This window comes from Athene noctua, chromosome Z (genome assembly GCF_965140245.1).
Source record: "Athene noctua chromosome Z, bAthNoc1.hap1.1, whole genome shotgun sequence".
NCBI classification, from domain to species: Eukaryota; Metazoa; Chordata; class Aves; order Strigiformes; family Strigidae; genus Athene; species Athene noctua.
This window is the reverse complement of record NC_134077.1, coordinates 20,026,465-20,049,458: the sequence shown is the minus strand read 5'-3', so window position 1 is coordinate 20,049,458 and position 22,994 is coordinate 20,026,465. Positions and strand designations below refer to the sequence as shown.

The 22,994-nt window shown below is 41.1% G+C and overlaps 1 protein-coding gene across 2 annotated transcripts; it reads left to right on the top strand.

The window, feature by feature from the left end:
• Positions 1 to 4,121: 4,121 nt before the first annotated feature.
• ESM1 (endothelial cell specific molecule 1) lies at positions 4,122 to 13,065 on the top strand. Of its 2 annotated transcripts, XM_074932197.1 has the most exons (3): positions 4,122 to 4,868; positions 8,829 to 8,984; positions 11,144 to 13,065. In XM_074932197.1, the coding sequence occupies exons 1-3, from the start codon at positions 4,568 to 4,570 to the stop codon at positions 11,242 to 11,244; spliced, it is 558 nt and encodes a 185-aa protein (XP_074788298.1). In that variant the 5' UTR covers positions 4,122 to 4,567; the 3' UTR covers positions 11,245 to 13,065. The 2 variants fall into 2 exon arrangements, with proteins under 2 accessions (XP_074788298.1, XP_074788299.1); XM_074932198.1 differs by lacking the exon at positions 8,829 to 8,984.
• Positions 13,066 to 22,994: the final 9,929 nt, after the last annotated feature.

The window sequence follows — 22,994 nt, the reverse complement described above, 5'->3', positions numbered from 1 at the left end:
CTCACCTGAAAAGTCCCCAGCTCCACTTGTATGCCCATAGGTCTGAGGGAGGAAATTCAGAACACAAGTTAGGTGCAGTGAGTTTGGCTTCCAGATCCCAGGCTGGACATGCCACATATTTGTATGTGGAGTTAGGGGCAAGTATATTTTTAACATGCTCTGAACAAGCTATGTCTCTAGTTCCTGAGACTCCCTGCAGATAATGCCACCATATCCAATCATTTCTGTAGCAGCTCCTGAAGTCTGTGCATAGGTAGTCGCAGCTTACACAGTTCTCTGCATAGCACCTGGTTTGCTTGGAGAAAGGATGTAAACACCTCTTGCCTTGAGCAAGTAGGAAATGTCCCAAAGCATCTATTTTTACCGGAGTGAAGTTGAGTTGCCATGTTACAGTTGAAACAAAGAGTAATTAGCAATTCATTGAAAAGATACAAGAAAAGAAATCATACAAAGGGGAGTCCTTGCCGCTATCTCACTTTCCTGATTCTTATCTTTTACTTCCTATTTCTGGCTTTTCATTTTGGACTTTGCAGCTCAGCTTCCTTTCGGTGTTTCCCTTTGAATCTTTGCTTCTTGTATAGCATTGTGCTTATGGCTTTTTGTAAAGGAAGCCTGGGAAAAAGTTGGATCGTTCAGGAATGTACGGTAACATATTTTTAGTTTAGGGACTGCCTTTTGGAAATGATCAACAAGGGTCACGCATTAAATCTTTTCCTATTTTTAAAGAGGTATTAACGCTTCCTTCTTATCCCAACTTTATGTGTTCAAAGCACTAGATAATGACAGTGGCCAGCATGCTTAAGTTCGGAAGAACTGAAGTGAATGTTACTCTCTCAGTCTAAAGAGTAAAATGGGCAAAGCCTTAATCATGTGTCATGAGGTATGTAATTTCATGGGGATCTTTAACAGGCGGGGTCAAACTTTTCAGAGGGTGTAAATACAAGCTCAAGACCTCCACACAAGCTGATTTTGCTTGAGAAAGGGATTATTTGTCAAAAAAATAGAAAAATTGTGCTCTGAAGTATTTAGTTGGAAACACACTTCTCAGTGATACTAAACCAGTGATTGCTCAGCTCCCTGTAAATTGTTGAACCTAAGGGCTGAAACATTTTCTGCTTCTTGAAGGAATGCCAAACATTATATATGGTGATGTAATTATGATGTAAACTGGCACCAAGACAATTTATACTGTAAATTTGAAAAACAAACAAACAAACATTGATCTGATCTGATTAAGAAAATATTCCAAATTTAAATTATATTTCTACAAGTTAAATAATGGTATGAATTTTCTGCTGTTAATAGATGGGGAAGCTTCATCAATTCCCATTGCATCAGTTTTCAAGAGAGAGCTTAGCTCAGGACTTTACTGCATCAGGACATTTTTTGAAAAGAAACGATGAATGGATTCAACAGGTAAAACAACAAAGAAACATTAAAACCAGAGGGAATGACATTGGACTTATTTCACTACTTAACCAGGAGACAGTGTGGAAGATCATAGTATCATTATTTCCTCCATAATACTCATGTATAAGCCAGACGTCTATCTGTTCATATTGTTTTCTTCCATTACATGTATTTTTTGATCCATTGTAATAATTTACTTTGGCTTCTAGCTCCAAGCAGAGAATAAGTTTCCATCATATTCCAAATAATATTGGCCAGTTGCTAGGGGAGTGTGCTGATTTCTTTTACGATTTCTTTTCCTCACCACATCTGTGTGTAATTTTTTTTGTTTATCATCTCCCTAGGACATTTTCCCTGTGAGAAACCCAAATATGAAATGCAGCCCTTTCTGATCTTGGTTGGTGTTTTATACAAGGAACATTTCATAAATATATTTACAGAATAGGATTTTACCAGCCGGTGTTTACTACCAGGCACAAACATCTAAGTGCATGTGTGGATAGGTCTGCACGCTCCTCTGTTATCTCCTCTGAGTGAGCAAGCAGGTATGAATTTAAGGGCAGGTGTGAATTAACTCAAGGGAGACTTAAGGGAGACATTTAAGTGAAAGCCTTCCTGCTCCTTACTGCTGCAGACCCATGAAGTCTCACGCACTAAGTATGCAACCTGCTTCTTTGGGCTATTTCTCCCTTGCAAGCAGATTTGGCCAGGGAATTGAAATGGTTGCTGCACTTAGCTGTGCTCCCTGGCCCTTCAGTCAAACTTAGCCTCTCTCCCACTGAGGGACTGGCCAGCGGGATTTATGTAGGCTCCTCAGACCCACAGCTTACAGCCTGACCTATTAATATAAACCAATGTCAATTTTAGTTGATGCTAATGCCAGCAGAAATGGGCAGTGATTTACATTACTCAGCTGACTTGTGAACTATGAGGGAGATATTGGGCTGGGTTTTTCTTTCTTTTTTTTTTAAACAGGCTTTTTCCATTTTGTAGTTGTGATGACGTCAGGGACAGCATATCCACTTCTAATTTATCTCCTCATTATAACTTTGCACTTTTGTGCCTCCTTGGCTTTTAGTGGCAAACTCCACTTCCATGTTTGAAGTATTCCTTTCATTTCCCAGAGGATAGTTGCTTTGGACTTTGAAGATGAAGTTGTCTGCTACTGCTAATTGCTGTCATCTCATGGCTACCAATGACACTTTGTCAGTTTATATGAAGCTTCAACTTAATGCTTTAATTTTTACTTTAAATTCACTGATTGGTCCAAGATTACATGTGAAAACAGGCATGAGCTAGTGCATGTAAACATCTGCCAGCTGGCAACTGTGATTAGAAGAACTGTATTTAAAGTAATTATTTTCTGTATAAAATGGATGCCTGCAAATATTTGCCTGAGTGTAGTGTGTTTGACATGTGTTAAACATATTAAGTCCTCTCCTCTCCTCTCCTCTCCTCTCCTCTCCTCTCCTCTCCTCTCCTCGCCTCTCCTCTCCTCTCCTCGCCTCTCCTCGCCTCGCCTCGCCTTATCCTATCCTATCCTATCCTATCCTATCCTATCCTATCCTATCCTATCCTATCCTATCCTATCCTATCCTATCCTATCCTATCCTATCCTATCCTACTCAGGTTCTTATGCCCACATTTACCAGAAGCATATGAACAATCTACCGAAAGTCTACATACAGTATGTTGGTTTAATCATCTTCTTCAGAAGAGAGAAAAATTAAGCATTTTCTTTTGGATCTATCAACTCACATTGGCATTCATGAAGAAAAGGCTTTCCTGATCTCCTGTATTTCCAGCATAGCCCTTCATTTTATTTGGCAGCCTACTGGCAGTCTCCAACTTGAGACACCAGATTCCCAGATGGCAAGCTGGTCATATACAAATTTAGATTGATTTGGTTCCCACTAACTTCAGTGGCAGCAACTTTTGGTATTCAAAGACTTATTTATGGCTAGCTTTATTCCCTTTTCCTTTCATGTAGATCTTTCTTTAGAGCAGAAATTTCCATCTCTCTGGTGGCTCATCTGTTTCACTGAACTCTTTGGTTGTTTGCTGTTTCTTGTCAAGGCTCTGGCAACATGAATAAAGTCTAGGAGGGGGGATGGGAGAAATTGAGACATTTTTTGTTTATTTACACTGACTTTGACATTGAAGAGCAACATCAGAGCATCCCACAGAATTTGATCAGGATAGAAATGGTCTAAAAGGGAGAAGGATCAGCCCCCCCCCCCCCCCCCCCGCCTCGATCCATGTTAAGGCTATGCAGAAGGTGCTGGCAATGGATGGGGATTTCCCCCTTCGGATATGAGGTTGGGGCAGCTCATTAATCATTCTTCTCAACTTCCTGTGGAAGATCTCACAAAATGTTGGTCTGACCTGGTTTTAATTCTAGCAGTGAATCTTCGAGTGAAATATTTAGTTCATCTCCACCTAAATACTGCTTAAATAGTACCATTTCAATGCAGGAAGGAAAAACACTACTGAAACATGTGAGCTCAGTTGTTACATGGCATGATCTTACTTTGCTCCTTAAAGTAACTGTCCATGTCCCCTTGAAGGGGATGGCAAAGATTTATTCTTTTAAAGATTATTCTTTCAGCAGTAAGATGATTCAGTGTGATTTTCTTTTGGCCACATGAGCTGTGTTAATGAGGCAGAGCTGTCCTGTCAGCAATGTGCCCAATGTCAGAGTGATCCCTGTCCTGCAGGAAGGTATGCAACCTACTCAGGGTTGGGGTTTTTTTTGGTTGTGTGTGGGTTTTTTTTTTCTTTTGGCAGACGTCCTTGAGCATTTGAGACGGATGTGAGAGAGTTTTTAGTCCTCATGCAAAACAACCAACTAAACATAACAGATTACATCAGCTCAGGCTTTTCAATTCCTGGATGGCAGCAGAGTGCTAATCCAACCTTCATCCTGGATTTCATAAACTGAAACAAGGGAGGCTGGCAGAAGCAGCGCTGCCGGATTGAGGAAGCTGACGACGGTGCAGCATGTGGGCAACACACTGTATAAAGCTCATAAACTTGTAGGCTGATGTGTGCAGCTACCACTTTGGATTCTGTACTGCTGCCTTCCCCCGGCACAAGGCACCAGAAGGCTGAGCATTAAAGCTTGCTCTTTGGGACGGAGCATTTACCCCTGCAAGACATGAAGGGCTTCCTGTTTCTCACACTCCTCCTGATGCCCGTGCACGCTGGAACTGCTTGGAGTGCGAAATACGCAGTAGATTGTCCTGAGCCCTGTGACAGTAACGCATGCAAAAGTACCTTGCGCTGTAAGCGAACGGTGCTGGATGACTGTGGCTGTTGCAGAGTGTGTGCAGCTGCTCTGGGGGAGACTTGCTATCGTACAGTCTCGGGTATGGATGGTGTCAAGTGTGGTCCTGGGCTGAAGTGCCAGTTTTACACTGAGGAGGATGACTTTGGTGATGAATTTGGTATCTGCAAAGGTAACAGTATTCACTTTGCATGCACCCACTGTGGCAATTTGACAGCAACCTACATATAGAGCTTGCCTCCTGCTTGAAAGGTCTAAAATGGGATTTTTCCAGCTCAGCCCTTAGCCAAGAAGAAAGTGAAAAATACCTGTTGGTATTAAAAGATGTTACATGTAGGTGGGACAGGGTTATTAATGTGAGAATGTTGTTTAGATTTGCAGACATGTGTGAGGAAATACGGATGGGGTGTGCTCGGAGATGAGATTTTTTGGCTGGGACTTGGGAGACCCAGGCACTAGTCCTGATCCTTCTACTGGTTTGGTGGGTGGCTTTCTATAAATTGCAAAGACTTTAATCCTGCAAGTCCAACCTAGTCATCGGGTCCCCACTCCTGTTGCGCTTCCCCTGGGTTAAGTCCCCTTGGTTCCCTTAGGCACTGCCGGCTGCCTGCCCAGGGACCAGGTGCTCTCTCTGGGGTCTGGGTGATGGAGGTGACAGCACTGCCTGAGTGCCTGGGGATGTCGTGGTGTTTAACTCAGTCCTTCCTTTGAGGTGCTCAGCTTCCCTAGGGATGTGGTCAGGGGAGGCAGAAACCCTCCTGCCCGAAAGACGGGAATAACATAACAGGAGCTGACTGTGAGGTGTGCAGCCAGCCACTGCTCTCTGCTTATTCCAGGTATGCTGCATGCTGATTTCTATAGTCATAGACTATCATGGCATTTTTCATTTAAGAGCTATCCTCTCTCCATGCAAAAAAGAGAATCTTTAAAAGAAGAGAAGGTATTAAATTACCAAGAAATTAAAGTTTTTAAATAAATAATTTTTTAAAAAGGCTTTGAAAAGCATGAATGCAATGAGTTTTCCTGTGTTTGTGTACCACTTCAATAAGTAGATACAGATATGCCTTTGAATAACTTCCTTAAAAGTGGAGATGTCTTGGCAGTTAAATATCAGGAGTATTAATAGCCTCAGTTAAAGTAATGACTTAGGACCAGATGCTGCAAAAATCATTCAGGCTGACTCACGTACAGCACACACTTATTAACATTGGTATTTAAAAACAAATTTATGTGCATGTTTGAGAGTGAAACCCAGAATACTACTTTTATTTCTAAAGACTAGAATTTACACATAAAGATCATCTCTTTGGTGCACCCACCAGAAAAGTATTTTACTGAGATAGTTGACTGATCTTCAGTTTACTAAAAATTACTGCAGTGCAAGATACCACCCATAATTCTTTTAACAGCTCCTTTGAATGATTGTATACTTTTCACTGTCCTCATAGGAATTTCTTTGCAATAGCACACTTCAAATGGGAAAGAAGGAACATTGAGGGACATAAGATCTGAGTCCCTGTAGCTGAATCTTGGAGGTTCTGTAGAAAATGTAAAGTAAAATGTTCTATTTTTTTCCAGAGAGCCAGTGAAAAAGCTCTCATTAATTTCAATAAAGCCATATCTTGACTTAGAGTTGTAAATCAGTATTTAAGGCTTATATTCTGCCTTTATTTATTTAGACTAAATATTATAGATGTAATTTCTAATTCTTATTCCTTTTTCATCTCAGCTCTGAGATAGTACAATCTCTCTCTTTGTACATATGTGAATTTTATCAGCCAAAGTGTGTGGCCAAGTATTGTTATTTTATATATCCATTTATAGTATGATACCAGATCGCTCACTCATTTTAATAACTTCCATGTTTGTAATAATTCACAGAGTCAGGATGGCTAAATTCTCTCTCGTTGCCTGCGACTGATTTACATCGAAGTTGTGGAAAAATGAAATCTCTGTTCTTCAATTTCTTATTTCTAAAATGGGTAAAACATGGTCAGTACATGTTTCAGAGCAATCTTGAGTACTTTTAGTATTATAAGAGTGAATCACATTATTATCAATAGAAATGTCATTATTGTCCAAAACAGACTAAGGGACACTGGTGTTCTGCACTTTTGTTAATAAATACCCTCTAAACCTGAGGTATAACTGTCCCAGTAAAAAACCTGCTCTTGCTTCCCTTAGATCACTGGGAGCTATTTGCAATTTGTTTAGGACCAGGCTCCTGATGAACAAAACCTTCTAACAGCAAAATCGACTTCAGTTTCATCAAATCTGAGGAGCAGCATCAATGCCAGGATTATTATACAGGAAGCCAAGTGCTTTGGGCTCAGACTTGTTCCCATGCTGTTGTGGACAGCTTTGCACCCCACCTCTCTGGGCTGAGTGGCTGAGCACCTGCAGCGGGCAGATTGATGCTCCATGTGGTGTTTGCTCTGAGCTTGTCCCTTGGGGAGGATTGTGCACAGAAAAACCATTCTGCTTTGGCAGGATCTTCATTTGTTTTATGTGGACAAACAGCAGATGAAAGAGTGTCTTTGCTTGGGAAGGGGAGTATGGTGAAGGTCAGTAAGGTCAGGCTGGAACGATTGACTGTGCAGTCCCTGGCAGGGAGTTGGTTGATTTTCCAGTGCTTTCCATTTATAAAAGCATACTCATTGGACATGCTAAGAATTGTAAAATGTTGGTTTCCTTTGGGGGCATTAGCCTGATTTTCAGATAGCCTGCACCATATGGAAAAAAAAATAATAAATTGTATTGATCTGAGAAGAGACTGGACAAACCGAGAAGCATAACCCTGTTGTGGGGTGTCATATATACAGAAACTGTGTTTGATTTAGGAGCTACCAGAGCTGAAAATGGGGGAGAATATGAGGGAGGAGGTATCATTTGTGCTTACCATGGTCATCTTCTTTCTTAAGTGTTTTGTGGGAGCCTGGGCTGGCTGGATCCTTGGTCCAGCCCTGAATGATCATTCGTCTGCCCTTAGGAGTTGAACTGGAAACTCTCCAGTACTTGCCATTTAAGGTGACTATGCACCCTGGGTTGGCAAGGACAGCCTGAGCATGAAGACCTTGCTCCTGCGATATCCCAAACCTCTTCTGGGTTGATCTCTTGTTTGAGGGTTTGGAAAGGGGATGTTGGAGATGGATTTTCCTTGTCTCCCATCTCTTCAGCTATGGTCCTGGGAACATACCCTGTTCAATAGCAAGGCAGAGGAAGACAAGTGATGCCAGGTTTAAACCCTCTGGGAAGTTATGTGATCCAGCATGTGATACCAGTCAGCTATGGGATGGGGAAAATCCTCTGAACTTGACTTAATTTTTTTGAAAAACATTTTGACCTATCTTGACAGCTGCCCTTTAGTGCTCCTCTACGAGTGTGCTCAGGGATGGGAGATTTGAATTGGGGCAGTATATGACCAGATGCAGTATATGCTTAGTGCCAGTGATCCTTTTAGAGCATATTCACTCTTTAGGATGGAGATGTAGGTGAGTTTTTTGCTGTCTGCCATGGGAACGCAGATCTTTGATGTCTGGGAAACTGTCTCATAGTTGACGTCTCTTCCTCAAGAGCTGTGAGCATCTCCAGGGGAGGGTGCATTTGCTGGATAGCTCCTCAGGATTGTGGCAGCAGCATACAACCAGCCTACATGCAGTAGCCCTGGCCACAAGCAGTCTGGTACCAGCAATAGATTGCAGCTCAAAATCACAACAGTCATCTAAGTCAGATAATATCATGCTCAGACAGTGAATTCAGGAACTTTCTGAAGTCTTCTTATTTTCTAAATCCAGTGCTAATCCTTTATCTACATCCTTTATAATTACATATTTACATATTCATATTGCCTTTAATCTGCATTTTATACCATGAGTGTTTCAGAGGATTACCAAAACCACATTGTAAATAAGTTATAGTAAAAGAAATTATATACATAAAGTATGTCAAAGTTTGTTAAAACTGGAAAATACTTCTAACAAGAAGTTAGCATGCTGAAATCCTGTAGTTAAGGTTTAGCTGGCCTCCACTCAAAGGTTTTCCACTTTTAAGGATATAAGCAGATCAGCTATTAAGCATACCGGCAGCTGACGTGGATCACTGAGGATTGCTTTGCTATGTTACTGTTTTTCAGAGTGTCCCTATGGTACCTATGGAATGGAATGCAGGAAAACCTGCAACTGTCCCTCTGGCATCTGTGACAGAGTAACCGGGAAGTGTTTGAAGTTCCCATTTTTTCAACTGTCTGCTTCAAAGCCCTCAAATCGACGAAAAATAGTTTCACACACAGGTAAGACTCACGGGGCAGCTAATTTTACCAGAAATCACCCTGTACATGATCTACTACCATGCTGGGTACGCTGTGTGTGAGTGATGTGCACTTTGGTAGAGCTGTGCAAACACCTAGTACATTTATTTTTCTTACCGGCAGTTCCCTTAAAATAAGTCAAGGAATTAGATGGCCTGTGATATATGGTAAAAACATTTTGAAATCCTAACATGGGCAAAATACTTCACAGCTTGCTGCATGCGCTAGCAGTACAATGCCACCTGTGCAATGAGAGGCTATGCTAGGATTTCCATTAGTCAGTTCACATGTGATGCATGTAGCTGCTTTGTTCAGAATAGGATTTCACTAGATTGCATTTACAACTGTTAGCTAATATATAGTAAAAAAACTGTTAGCTAATATATAGTAAAAATAACACCTTTTTTTCCATCAAGACAGAGCTTTCTACAGTTTCAGATGTCAGTGATGTGTTTTGGGAAATGTTTTATTGTAGTAATTTATAGCAGAATTTCTGAAATAAGTTCTTACCTTTAAAATTATGTCTGAAGCCTGTAACAGATATTTCCAGAATTTAAAAAAAAAAAAAAAAAAAAAAAAGTGTGAACAACTGGAGTATTTTTGAGGCAGGAAGGAGAGATCACTGAAGTTTTTAAAGCTGGGATTAAAATTTCCCCCTTTGTTCTCCACCTGATGATACTGAAGTATATTTGACTGAACAATGTTTAAATTTAAACACCATCAAAATCAATACAAATGTAAAGTTTTAAAATAAATGTCAGAGATTTAATCCTAGACTTACTGGTAGATTTTCTAGAACTTAAACCAGAAGTCTTTGAATTTTCTTTCTCCTCCAACTGCAGTTTGTGTGCCTTATTTTGATTTTCTCCTGTTATATTAAGATATCTACAAGTTGCTGTCTTAAAACATGATTTATCTTCCTCCCACTCTCTGTTTAGAGAAAGGTAGACAGAAGCAAACTTCAACTTATGCTCATATCACATCAAAGATGATCTTGAAAGAAAACTTTGTGAGATGGATCAGTCCTGATCCTTTCATATTTTTTCTACATGATTGTGCTCTTTTGCCTTTCCAGGTTTTGTTTATTACTAAGAGTACTGAAATAGCATGAAAAAACATTCCTGTCTTGCTTTCTTCTGTATCTAGACAACATTGCAAATCTTTCCAGATAGCCTGTTTTCATCAGTACCTCCTTCCCTTTCCTCTCTCTCCCTTGCTTTTGGTCCCAAATTTTCTGCTGCCTCGATGTTTAGCAGTTTGTCTCATCCCAGCCAGGATGAGATACTGACCCCATAGAAACAAACAGTATTCTTCACCCATGCAAAGGTTTCACACCGATTTCTGTCCTTAGAGGTCTGGCACTGGAAGTAGACCAGGGACACTGTGGGTAGTAGGATGGTCACAGGGGATTGCACTTAATAGTTTTCTTCAGATGTAGCTATAGCATCTAGGACAGGTCCTCAGCAAATTAAAAGAGCTATGAATACTTTTGTGTTTTAAACAGGTGAGTTTCTGGCCCGTATATTTTCCAAAGAGATTATGGCTACATATACTCTAGGAAATTTCACAGTGCCAGAGTGTATTCCTGTGTACTGCAATTTGACCACCCCCATGGTCAAACAGTAGGACACTGGCCAGCATGCTTTGTCCCAGCAAGTTAGACATGCCAAACAACCTCAGCTACAGCTCAGGAATCAGGGTCCAGGGACCATTTCCAGTAGACCAACTGGATATTTTTTACCTTTTTCTTGAGAGTAAGAGAGTTTAGTGGCATGTGCCAGGCTATTCCATGCCAGCTGGCCTCAGTCAGAGAATGTATAATTTACTGCAGTAGCTATTGAGTATGTGCTGCTTGGTCCCATGTCACACAGAGTGAGAACTGGAAACTGACATCAGATCACCTGCCTTATGCTTAAGCTATTAGAAAATACATCTGCCTTATGCCATAATTTGGCAGAAATTTTGTAACTAGAAATTGGAGGCATTCAGGGATATTCCCACAAGATTTGTTGTCTAAAGTTTTTCTGAAAAAAAAAATTTCAGAACCTTTCCCTGTTCCCAAAACCAGGGGCATTGCTGAAGGACAATATTTTAATTATCTCATTTTCATGAAATCCATTTTTATTTTTGTATATTTTCAGAGAACGACATGGCATCAGGGGATGGCAATTCTGTGAAAGAGGAATTTGTTAAAGAGAAAGCTATTCACTCTCCGGTAATGAAATGGCTAAATCCTCGCTGAAATTTACTTGCACTCATAAGACTTTCAAGTGAATGCATTTCTCACAGATTATTGAATATGCAACAACACACTTTAAGAACAAAGTAGATCTATAGCACATGAAAATGTAACCTCTGAAGGGCAATTGTGATTCTGTTTCTCATGACAAAAATGTTTACTTAAAAATAGACTGTACAGTGTATATGATTTTTATATTTGTTTTGATACATATTTGAACAAAGAAATGCATTGTCGATTCCTGAATGTATAGTAATATTAAAAACCCAACACAATTCAACCCTCCTCATTTAAATAATGCCAGAGGCTGACTCTTGCAGCCGGAGGCTGGGAAAGCTCTCACTGAATTCAGTGGACAGTTTGGGTGAGTGAAACCATTGGTGTGGAGCCAAGGTGAAAGAAACACACATCAACAAATCCCAGGATAGAAAGCAACACCCCTGAATCACAAGAATAATAATAACAACGTAGGAGCACAACAGTATGATTAAAATAAACCACTGTTAGTCATTAGTCATCTTCTGGTTTTTGGAAGTTTGGTGACACTTCTTTGGAGATAAATACACCTTCCTTTAGTGAAAAAACACTCAGTGTTCCAGTTTATATATTGTGAATAATGTAGCCAAGACACTGCAGACTTATATTGTATTGAGGTGGATTTCTCAAGTTAAATTCTACGCAGAGAAATAGCAGCTTGGTACATTATACAGATTTGTAGAAGGGGACCCAATATAAAAGAAGCTGCTTAGCATTATTTAAATATATGTATTTCTATATAGCAACTACTAGTGCCATTAAGGCAACGTCTACGTTTCTTGGGGAAGAGCGGGTTTGATGCCAGAGGCCAGCAAACAGACCTTCATACTTTCCATCTTCAGCACTAGCTGAAGCTCAGCTGCAACTAACAGGGAGTTCATCTGATCCAGCCTAGTGAAGACTTGGACCCTCAGTGAGTGGTAGTGCAGCCACAGCGTACAGTACTTTGGTACCTAGTCCGTTGTTTCTTGCTTGCATGAGCAAGTGGTCCCATTTCAGCCAGGAGAACAACATACTTTAGAGTGTTGTAGGACCTCTCAGTCCCTCATTCAGTTCAGACTGGACAATGTATTTGCAACATAAAAATCCATCCATCCTGAGATGGGTTTGCTAATATATCTGGAAACAACCAGATCACCAGATAATGGAAATTGATGTAACCGTGTCAGAGTGCAGAGCACGCTTATTGAAAATGTGGTTTGAATTGAATATTTTCTTTGAAATCAATGTGAGTTTTGACGGTGACTTCAGTTAAAGAAGGAGCACACAGTACTGCAGCCAAAGTTTGGTACAGGATCTGAAAACATGCTTTTAAAACTACAAATGGCAGAAACTCCAAAGCCTTTAAAAAGTACAGATCCTGATCCAAAGCCAATGTCAGCAGAAGCAGGCTGCTTTCACCTGGGAAAGCATCATTGAACTGTGCTGCTCTAGAATGATGGCAGCAGCAGACATCCAAATGTCAGTATGTCAGGGCAGGCTCTTACCATGATAATTAGAGGCACATAAACATATATCTCAGACTAGCATATACCACATTTTAACCTGTATTGGATGTTTAGGACTGAGAGGGAGCAACATTATCTTGGGCTGTTTACAAGTAAGTGTATTGATTCTCAGCTACTGATATCAAAAGTAATTTTTTCTTGACTTCAGTGTGAGCAGGATCAAACCCATCGTCCTTCAGCAGACTGAAGAGAATTATTTAAAGAATGTAGTAAATATTTGTATACATTATTACTATTTTCCAAGAGTGTCGTAAATTACATTATGAGGTCTTGAATGTAAATCTAATAAGCTGGTCAGTTTTAAAAAGTATATGATTATTATTGTTCAATAAAAAAACAACTGAAAGCATTGCTGTCTATTGTGTATATCCATTAATAACAGAGGAAGACTGCTGGTGATGGCATAGCCATGGTGCATCCAAACTAGGTATAGTTCTCCTCCCAAATCCACAGAAAGGGCTTCACAATGGCTGCATCTATTTCAGTGACTTTGCTGGGTATTATTCTCCATCGCTGAAGCTAAGCGGTTGCCCAAGTCCAGAATGGTTTGTGTCCATGCCATTCTCAGTCATCTTCACCTCCAAAACAAGGTGGCTGGATCCAGGTTGCCATCTGGGGACAGACCCTCCCTGGCCAACCCCAGTGTAGGGAGGGTTTGGGATTCTTCTTGCTGACCTGGCCACTGCCATGCCAGGGACCATTTAGCCCTCGGTCAGTGACTGCAACTCCTTGACACTGTTTGATATAGGAGTAACCTGTGGATCCACAGCTGGCAAATCAGGACAGAGGAGAAGGAGAGGAATGCCTGTAAACTTTTTTTGGATGTTTTCCATAAAACTTATAAAATGTTCTTGCATTTCCTCAGCTTCTCTGGTGACAGATTGCTCTACACAGAATAGGTTCTGGGATGAAATTATAAGCTAATTTTATCCATTATCCTTTGAAATGTCTACCTGTTGCTACTCATGGCAATGGGACTAAACAGGTAAAAGAAATGCAAATTACCACAGAATCTTTTATGATTCTAAATGATAAACCTAACACTGCCAAGTTCACCACTAAACCATGTCCCTAAGCAGCACATCTACATGTCTTCAATATCTCCAGGGATGGTGACAACCAGTTCCATGGGCAGCCTGTTCCAATGCTCGACAACATTTTCAGTGAAGAAATTTTCCTAGTATCAAATCTAAACCTCCCCTGATGCAACTTGAGGCCATTTCCTCCCCTCCTATCACTTGTTATTTGGGAGAAGTGACCAACACCCACCTTGCTACAACCTCCTTTCAGGTAGCTGCAGAGAGCAATAAGGTCTCCCCTCAGCCTCCTTTTCTCCAGACTAAATAACCCCAGTTCCCTCAGGTGCTGCTGACAGGACTTGTTCTCTAGACCCTTCAACAGATTTGTTGCCCTTCTTCGGACACACTCCAGCACCTCAAAGTCTTTCTTGTAGTGAGGGGCCCAAAACTGAACACAGTATTTGAGGTGCAGCCTCACCAGTGCCGAGTACAGGGGTAAGACCATTTCCCTGTCCCTGCTGGCCACAGTGTTTCTGATACAAGCCAGGATACCATTGGCCTTCCTGGCCACCTGGGCACACTGCTGGCTCAAATTCAGTTGATTGTGGACCAATGTCCCCAGGTCCTTTTCCGCCAGGCAGCTTTCCAGCCCCTCTTCTCCAATCCTGTAGTCTTACATGGGGTTGTTTTGACCCAAGTGCAGGACCTGGTACAGCCTAATTGAACCTCATACAATTGGCCTCAGCCCATTGATCCAGCCTGTTCAGATCCCTTTACTAAAGTCCAGGTAAACAACATCCACAGCCTTTCCCTCACCCACTAAGCAGGTCACCTTGCCACAGAGGGAGATCAGGTTTGTCAAGCAGGACCTGCCTTTCATAAACCCATGCTGGCTGGGCCTGGTCACCTTGTCCTGTGCACATGATGACACTCAAGATGATCTGCTCCATAATCTTCCCCAGCACTGAGGTCCGGCTGACAGGCCTGTAGTTGCCCAGATCCTCCTTACGGCCCTTCTTGTAGATGGGCAGCACATTTGCTAACCTCCAGCCAACTGGGACCTCCCTGGTTAGCCAGGACTGCTGATAAGGGATGGAAAGTGGCTTGGTGAGCACTTCACCAGCTCCCTCAGTACCCTTGGGTGGATCCCATCCAGCCCCGTAGGCCTCTGTGTGTCTCAGTGGTGTAGCAGGTCACTGACCATTTTCCCTTGGGTTATGGGGGCTTGATTCTGCTCCCTGTCTCCGTCTTCCAGATCAGGGGGCTGCGTACCTGGAGAACAACTGGTCTTACTTTTAAAGACTGAGGGAAAGAAGGCATTACGTAACTCAAACTCTTCCTCATCCTTTGTCACTGTGTTTCCTCTTGCATCCAATAAAGGATGGAGATTCTCCTTAGCTGCCCTTTGGTGCTATTCATAGAAACATTTTTGTAATTGTCTTTTATGGCAGTCACCAGATAAAGTTCTAGCTGAGATTTAGTTCTTCTAATTTTCTCCCTGCATAAGCTCATGACATCCTTGTAGTCCTCCTGAGTTGCCTGTCCCTCCTTTCAAAGGCCATAAACTCTCTTTCTTCCTGAGTTCCAGGCAAAACTCTCTGTTCAGCCAGGCCAGTCTTCTTCCCTACATCATGATGACCTGCTCCTGTGCCTTTAAGATTTCCTTCTTGAAGAGTGTACAGCCTTCCTGGACTCCTTTGTCCTTCAGAACTGCTTCCCAAGGGACATGAAGTGATATTCATGGAACCAAGGACTCTCCACTATCCTCTTCTTGATTTTCCACCCTTTTATCTTTCTACCTTTGCTTTCATATCTCTCCTGGCTCCCTGCTGCATACTCCAACTCATTTTCCCTATTTTGCACGTGTGGATTTTCTTTTAGACTTCTTTCCTTTCTTCACCCAACTCCATGTTCCACACATCCTCTTTTAAGCTGAACTTTCCTTCCCACATAAGCCTGAAGTTAGCTACAGATGTTCTTATCTCCTGGGGTAAAAGTAATGAGATGGTTAACCACACAACCTACTCTTGTCATCTAGTTTCTAGATTTGCTTTTAGTGGGATCATATATTATTTACAGTATGAATAAGTTTGGCAAATCGGCCTCATTTCTAGTAGGTAGACTTTATTTTCTCAACTACTAAACAGTAAGCTAGTAATATAGTCTTATTTTATATTTAATGTGCAATGACACTGATAATAAGTATGCTGTAATGCAATATTATAATTTCTATAACAGCTTGTATTATAGGATGTTGCAGGCACCGTTTACAGTTCAAACAATATATCATCAAATGTTTTAAAGTGATGCCTGAAATACACTGAATAGAAAAGCCTGAAATATAGTCAGATGTAATAAATATATTTCCAGTGTGGACCAACTTTTAATGAAAAGCAGCATTATCAGCTTCAGCTGTGCAAAACATCTTTAACATACTTTAATGCACAATTTCATTATATAAATACATTCACACAAGTATTGTGAGATACATCACTGTCTATTCACCATGGTGTCATTAACAGTATAAGTTTGCCACTCTGATCTGCTAGGCCATACATATTAGAGCAAACACACCAAAGTATATATTTTAAATGAAAATATATTTATTATCACCTCTGTACATGCTTGCTATCTATTTAAATGGACTGTCAGGTCACAGCAGTGCTTTGAAAGTATTTCCTGACACCTGCAAAGTTGGTAAATATTTCCTGTTTTTGTTGTGTCTGCTGAAAATAGGAATTTTACAAGTTGGACTGATAACTTGACAGACACCAGGATCTCCAGTTTGGTAGGTCTTAATGTGGTTTACACTGGCGTTTGTGACTGTTTGAGGAAACCTGGGTTGACAAACTGGTGTGTTCTGGCTTTCTTGCTCTCTCAAAATAGGCACCAGCACTATTTAAGTGCTGTCAATTGTCCATCTGTATTCTGGGTGGCCACAAACCATGCACAACCCAGAGACGCATGTTTAATTTTTGCAGAATGGGTGAGTATAGCAGTTAAACAGGTGTTAATACAGCGAGACCTCTGAATGCTGAAGCATTCCTTCCCATCTCTTTACACAGCAGCTGCCAGTGAGCCCTGTGCATATGTGCTGGGTGCCTTGGTCATGGACGAATTGGTCGGGTCCAACCAGGCCTGGAGAGACTGGCTTTTCTGCAGGCACTGGCTGGAATCCAGCTGCTGCCCCAGCAGTCCCAGCAGCCCTGTATCCACTGCACTGCCTTCCTGCAGGATTCTCATGGCAGGCAAAATGCTCTGTGTAAACAAACAAACCTGTGTTTGGATGAAGAAAAAGAGATTTCCTTAACTTTATTAGTACACGATGCTCCTAATCCTCCCTGATCCCCTCCCATCCACTAGGTTTTCAAAGTAGCTGCCACTCATATTCATGTGCCAGCTCCCTTCCTTCTTTTGAAAGCTATCAGAGAAATATTCAACTGAAATGAAGGGCAACAGTTGATTATGCATGAGCTGATCTTCACCATTCTAACAAGACACAGATTAATCTTTCTTGAAATGACATAACTGATGCAGTCTTTCTGCTCTGCAAATGCTGAGCCTGTAAAAGTCTGTTTGATAAACTGGGACAACTGAAATCATACGAACATTACTTGAAAATATCTTTCTTCCTCACAAGAGAAACATCTATTTTTGAAGAACAAATAATGGATTGGAATGCCATTGAAATCCAAACACAATATTAGTATGTTCCTGAAAAAAAAAGGTACAATGCTGGGGGAGAATGCACCAGAGCCCTTGCAGCTGTGTCACACTTTCCTGTTTGTTATTTTTAGTTTTCCATTCCCGCTTTTTATTTTGGGCTTTGCTTTGCTTCCTATGCAGCTTCCCTTTAACTCCCGTATAGCTCTTTCTTACAATTTCAAGCATTTGGCTCTCTTTCTCTCTTTTTTTTTTAATCTTCTCTCTTTTTTTTTTTTTTTTTTTTTTCCCTTCTTCAAAGGAAACCCAGGCAATGCTGTCCAGTTTCAGGAACTCTTGTTTCTCTTGGCAGTGGTTGAGTTCTTGGTTTTCTAAAGGCATTTAGGAAATTTACACTGATACTTTTCAGCTTTAAACATGCTCAGGCTTTGCAAGCATAAGAAAGGAGTAGCACACAGAGAGAGCCCCAGTCTGCTTTTCAGTATGTCCTGATCTTTGCACCTGGGAAAACACCAGTATCTAGTCCCACATTGAAGTTCCATGATGGTATTTAATAAAAATAAGGAACAAAATGGGCTCTGGTGAAACACTGTCTTATAAAGAAGGGTTTTTTCCCCCCTTGTTTATATGTTGAAATGTTTGTAATCTTGTACAGCCATATAGATGATCTACAGAACAGGAAATGTTATCATATTTTGAGGCCATACCACCAATGTCACGTTACTCAATGCTTTGTTAGCAGCTGAGGACCTATCTGCAGAGAGTTAGTTAGGAACCTCAGCTGATGTTTAAAAAAACATGTTTTTTTGGGGAAAAGTTTTATTTCCCCCACCATAAACCTCTGCAGGGGAATGCACTTCATCGCTGGTATGCACACAGACACTCAGGACACAACAAAGGACGGTGAACGGGGAAAGCGTATGTTTCCCTCCCCTAATTCTCTCATCTCCCTACTTTAAAAAGCCTCCTCAGCTGTTGAAATTTGACTGCTACCATGACAAGCAACAATAACTGGCTCCCTCCAACCAGCATGAGGGCAGGCATACCCAGCACTGCCAACCTTTCCACCACAACAGCTGGCTTAACACTGGTAAATCAGTGTACATGAAAACTATGTACAAATGCCTTGGGCACAAAATTAAATAATTACCAAGGCAACATAAGCTATACTCAGATCTTTCCCAGGTCCTGATGGTGTTCAAGTCTATTGCTAGCTTGTCTCTGTCTTGGATAAGCAGAAGATCATAGTGTGGGAGCTGTTTTCTATTGATCCCCAGGATGAACAGAAAAAAATAAAAGGTGAGACCAGTCTCAACTGACTCAAAGGGGCAAATACTGGGATACCAGGAACTTGATGACTTCACATAGAAAGTACATGGTAGCTGATCTCAACCCTAACACTTGGTAAGGTAGACCCGTCTTCCTGTGCTACTGCTCACCCCAGTGAAGAGCGTAAATTAAGGAGGGAGTAAGAATGGTCATATTAGGTCAGACTGAAGGTTCTTCTAGTCCAATATCCTCCTCATAATGACCCTTAGCTCCCTAACAGCCATCCAAACTGCTGTCTTTTTCTCAGGACCTCTCTGGGATCTAGCAGGTCTTTCCAGTGATCAGGTCTATCACAACCATAAGACAGGTGACTGTTCTGAGAAGCACCTACCAATGCAGGTGGCAGAGATGCTTGTGCAGAATAGCCCTGAAAGACTCACCTGTGAAGGGAGGTGTTGGCCAAACCCCAGCCTAATCACTTCATGTACTGGGGTCCATCTGCAGCTTCTCACATCTTTAGACTGAAATAGGATGATTTCTTCAAAACCCTTGGGTTTCTATTATCTCAAGTGATTCTTGAAGAAGTACCATACAACCTTAACCTCTGGCCACACAGTGTTAATTCTCTGACGTGAGCCATGTGAGCCTCCCAGAGGCTCACAGAACATTAGAAATTCAACTGTGGGGTTTGAAACTGCTTGTTTCCCCCTTGCTGTACGTCTGGGTAGGGCTCAGCTGGGCAGTAATCCCACTCACAGCTCCATGGATGCCTTTGCAATATGGTGAGTACTCAACAGACCTTTCCAGTCACTTCATTTCAAACACTGCTGAGTTTTTTTTTTCTTATTTTTCCTTCTTTTAGTTAGGCTCTTTGCAGTAGTCTCAGTAATGGAAAGAAAAGACCTGGCTTAAAGGCTATTGAAAGGCTGCATTTCAGGGGCAGACTGTACTGCTGCAACTGCGTGACGTGGTGGTGGCTGGAATTAATGGCAGAGGAGAGGCTAAAGGGTTAATTCTTCAATTAAATCTGAGCCTATAATCAGCTCAATGGCCATACACTGGCATCTCTTACTGTATACTGAATAAGAATTCTTTCTCATGACACTTAATTTCCTAGGATCAAAATAAAATGACAAAAATAGCTCTCTTGACTGATCGATGTGCACTACCTGGTTCCATGTGTAGGAGTTGCTGCGTGTTCCATGTGCTTCTACCCTGCAAACTACTACATTATCAAAGTCCTAAAATGGCTCACCTTCTTTATGTCTTTAAATGTTGGAATGGAGAGAATAGTTCTTATCTTTGTGGTATTTCCCCCTATGTTATATTAAGGTGAGGAGATGATGAAGAACTAATAAACAACAGAGAAAGGAGACAGCCGTATTGTGTCTTATTCAGGGGCTCTTTTGTTCCATCAGAATATGAAGTACTTCCATATTAAATGGGGAATTTTGTGGGAAAACAAAAAAATATATAATACATAATATAACCACATAAACTGACATTTAACTTTATACAGCATTAGACATTTTCCTTTTCTGTTTGGGTTTCTGGATCTCCAAAACTTTTGATCCAATTGTGCATCCAATAAAGGAAACAGGAAAATTTCTGTGACTGGAAAATAAATAATGGGAATAGTAGCACTTCTTGAGAAGTATGAAGTTGTGCAGGACTTCATATACTGCTTACTAGCAGAGCAGGAGATGCTGCAAGAAATACAAACATAAACCTAGATTAAACATTCAACAGAGATAAATGCCCTTGCATTAATTTGTATTTATTTGTGTTTATTACTTGGATGTTCTTCATGCATTTGAATACCCTTAATGTACTTTCCCAGTTTTTCAGCCATCTCTGCTCTCTGGAACTCCTTGGATTTGCAGTCAGGTCTCTCCTGTGAATGAGAAGTAAGGTCTGTCCATTATGCTGTGCAGGGAAAAGAGTTTTTTTAATGAATCAAAAAATGTGTCTTCTATTTAGAAAACCACAATATAACCTCACTCCATGTAAACAATCTAACCTTCAGGTGGAATGCAGCCAGAGGGGCTATAAATAGCACCCTTAATAAGAAAGGAGGCAGAGTGTTTAGAGTTCAACTGGCAGTGCTCACATATGGAGAAATAGCAGCTGAGCTACCTGTAGCTCTTGTGCTATGAGAAGCTCAGGTGCAATTTGTATAGGAACTCAGCTGAACCTGTGCTGAGCAGGTAGGAGTATTTTCCTTCTGAAAACAGCAATGGGGAGCTCTATGTTTTTCAAAAACATTCCACCACCTTGTGGTGCTGCCTCCACGATTTCACAAGCATCTTTCACTCTTTAGTGTGTTCCCCATTGCTGCACTCATAGAGAGAAAGGCACTACAGCTTGCAGATGGCAGAGGACAGAGGAGGCCAAGTGGCCCACCTAGGACCCCATTGGTACTCTGGAGCAAGGGCCCCAGCCAGCTGTTGCAGGTACCAGACTAGTGACCTTCATATTGGATCATCCCCTTTACATAGTGCTTTCAAAACGTTTGCAAGGCAAAACTCCAGGCATCCGGTGGCTTAATAAGAAGGTTGTGTATTAGTTTGACTTCTGGTTGCTATGATTTGGTACGAGTGCAGGGTGTGCACTTTCTCTGTATCCTAGAGCCTTATAATTCTAATGAAGAATCTCTGAGCATGAGATAGCTACGTCTGCAGTTTATCACAACTCAGCAAGTTTGCACAACAGTCATGAATGTTTTCTATGTCTCTGGACAGATGTTTGCTTCTAGCAGGCTTGTGCATCTTCACAACTGTTTCTCCAGGAAGACTCATATGAAAATATTTTTGTTCACACAGATATTTTGGGAACCTGCATTTTTCACACAAGTATGTTTCTGTGTAAGACAGGAGGTGCACATGAATGATGCTGACTGACTGTCATCTGCAATTACATTTTAATGATTTCTCAGGGAACATAAAATAAATCACAGGAGGATCCTCTCCACAGTCCCTGTCCACATATATCTCTGAACCTTTTGAGACTGTAGAAGCAGAAAAGTCCAGAAGAACAGGTGATAACACCAATATTTGTTCCTGCTGTAGTCCTCAGACATGCTGTAAAAAACATCGTATGTCCTACAACTTATTTTATTTCCCAGACTAATTGCAGTGACATGGAAACCTGGAAGTCCTGCTTCCCTCCTCAAAACCAGGCCTGCTTCTCCTACAAAGCAAACAACATCCTCCACATCAGGACAAAAACTGAATAGACAGACCATCAAAGCTGTGTAAAAGCACCAGCTGCCCGGACATGTACCAGGACAGCAAAGCTATTTACCCGAGGAGCCTGTCAGATGATTCAGGTTAATGCTATTGTACATGGAGTTGACTCACGTGAGACCTCATTGTCCCTCTCCCTCTCCGCTTCCCTCCTTTTGTTTCGTGCCATTGTTTCTAGGTAGACATTAAAGTGCTTTGGGACAAAGACCATGTCTTCCTGTGAGCTTACACAGAGTGAAGTACAAAGAAGTCCCAGTCCTGTGTGGAGCTGTACAAACCCATGCTGCTCTGAGGAAAGCACACGCATATAAACCCCAGCAGCTAAGCGTGCACATACGCAAACACATATACTTGGAATGTTGGCTATAATTAACATGCATAGTGATGTATCACACCTGTAACTCACAATAATGTTTCAGTATCGCTGATATTCCCTCTAGGTCTCTAAAGCATGAGTTAGACACAAGGAGAATCAGACTAGCAGTATATCCTCATATATGGACAATGTGTTATATATTACCGCTGCCTGTATTAGAGTAGCTCTTTGAGCTCCTATTTAGTGTTCTCTTCTTGAGTCTTGCTGAGCTAAAGTAAACTTAGCCTACTATGCTAATTTGTGTCTTTCTGTCTGCATTTTTTCTAATTCTTGTTATAAAAAATTCTTTTATATATTTTTATCACCACAGATGTTCTTCCATGGTGCAGTGAAAGTTATTTCAGCAGACAAACCATATCTCATTCTCCTCCAATTCTGTAAGACAGAATGACATCTTTTTCTAAAATTTATTATCTATTCCCTCTCCCACTCCATAGGTTTAAATTATTTTCTTTAAGTAAATTTAAAATATTTACTTCTTTATACTATTTCTGTCCATTTTTTCCTGGTAAGGGTAAGTTTCTTTCATGGTTTGGAACATTCAATAAAGAAAACAGAAAAAAATTGAAGAAACATTGAGCAAGTGTTTGAAACTGTGAAGCTTTTAACACTATAGTGCAATGACAGTCCTACACTT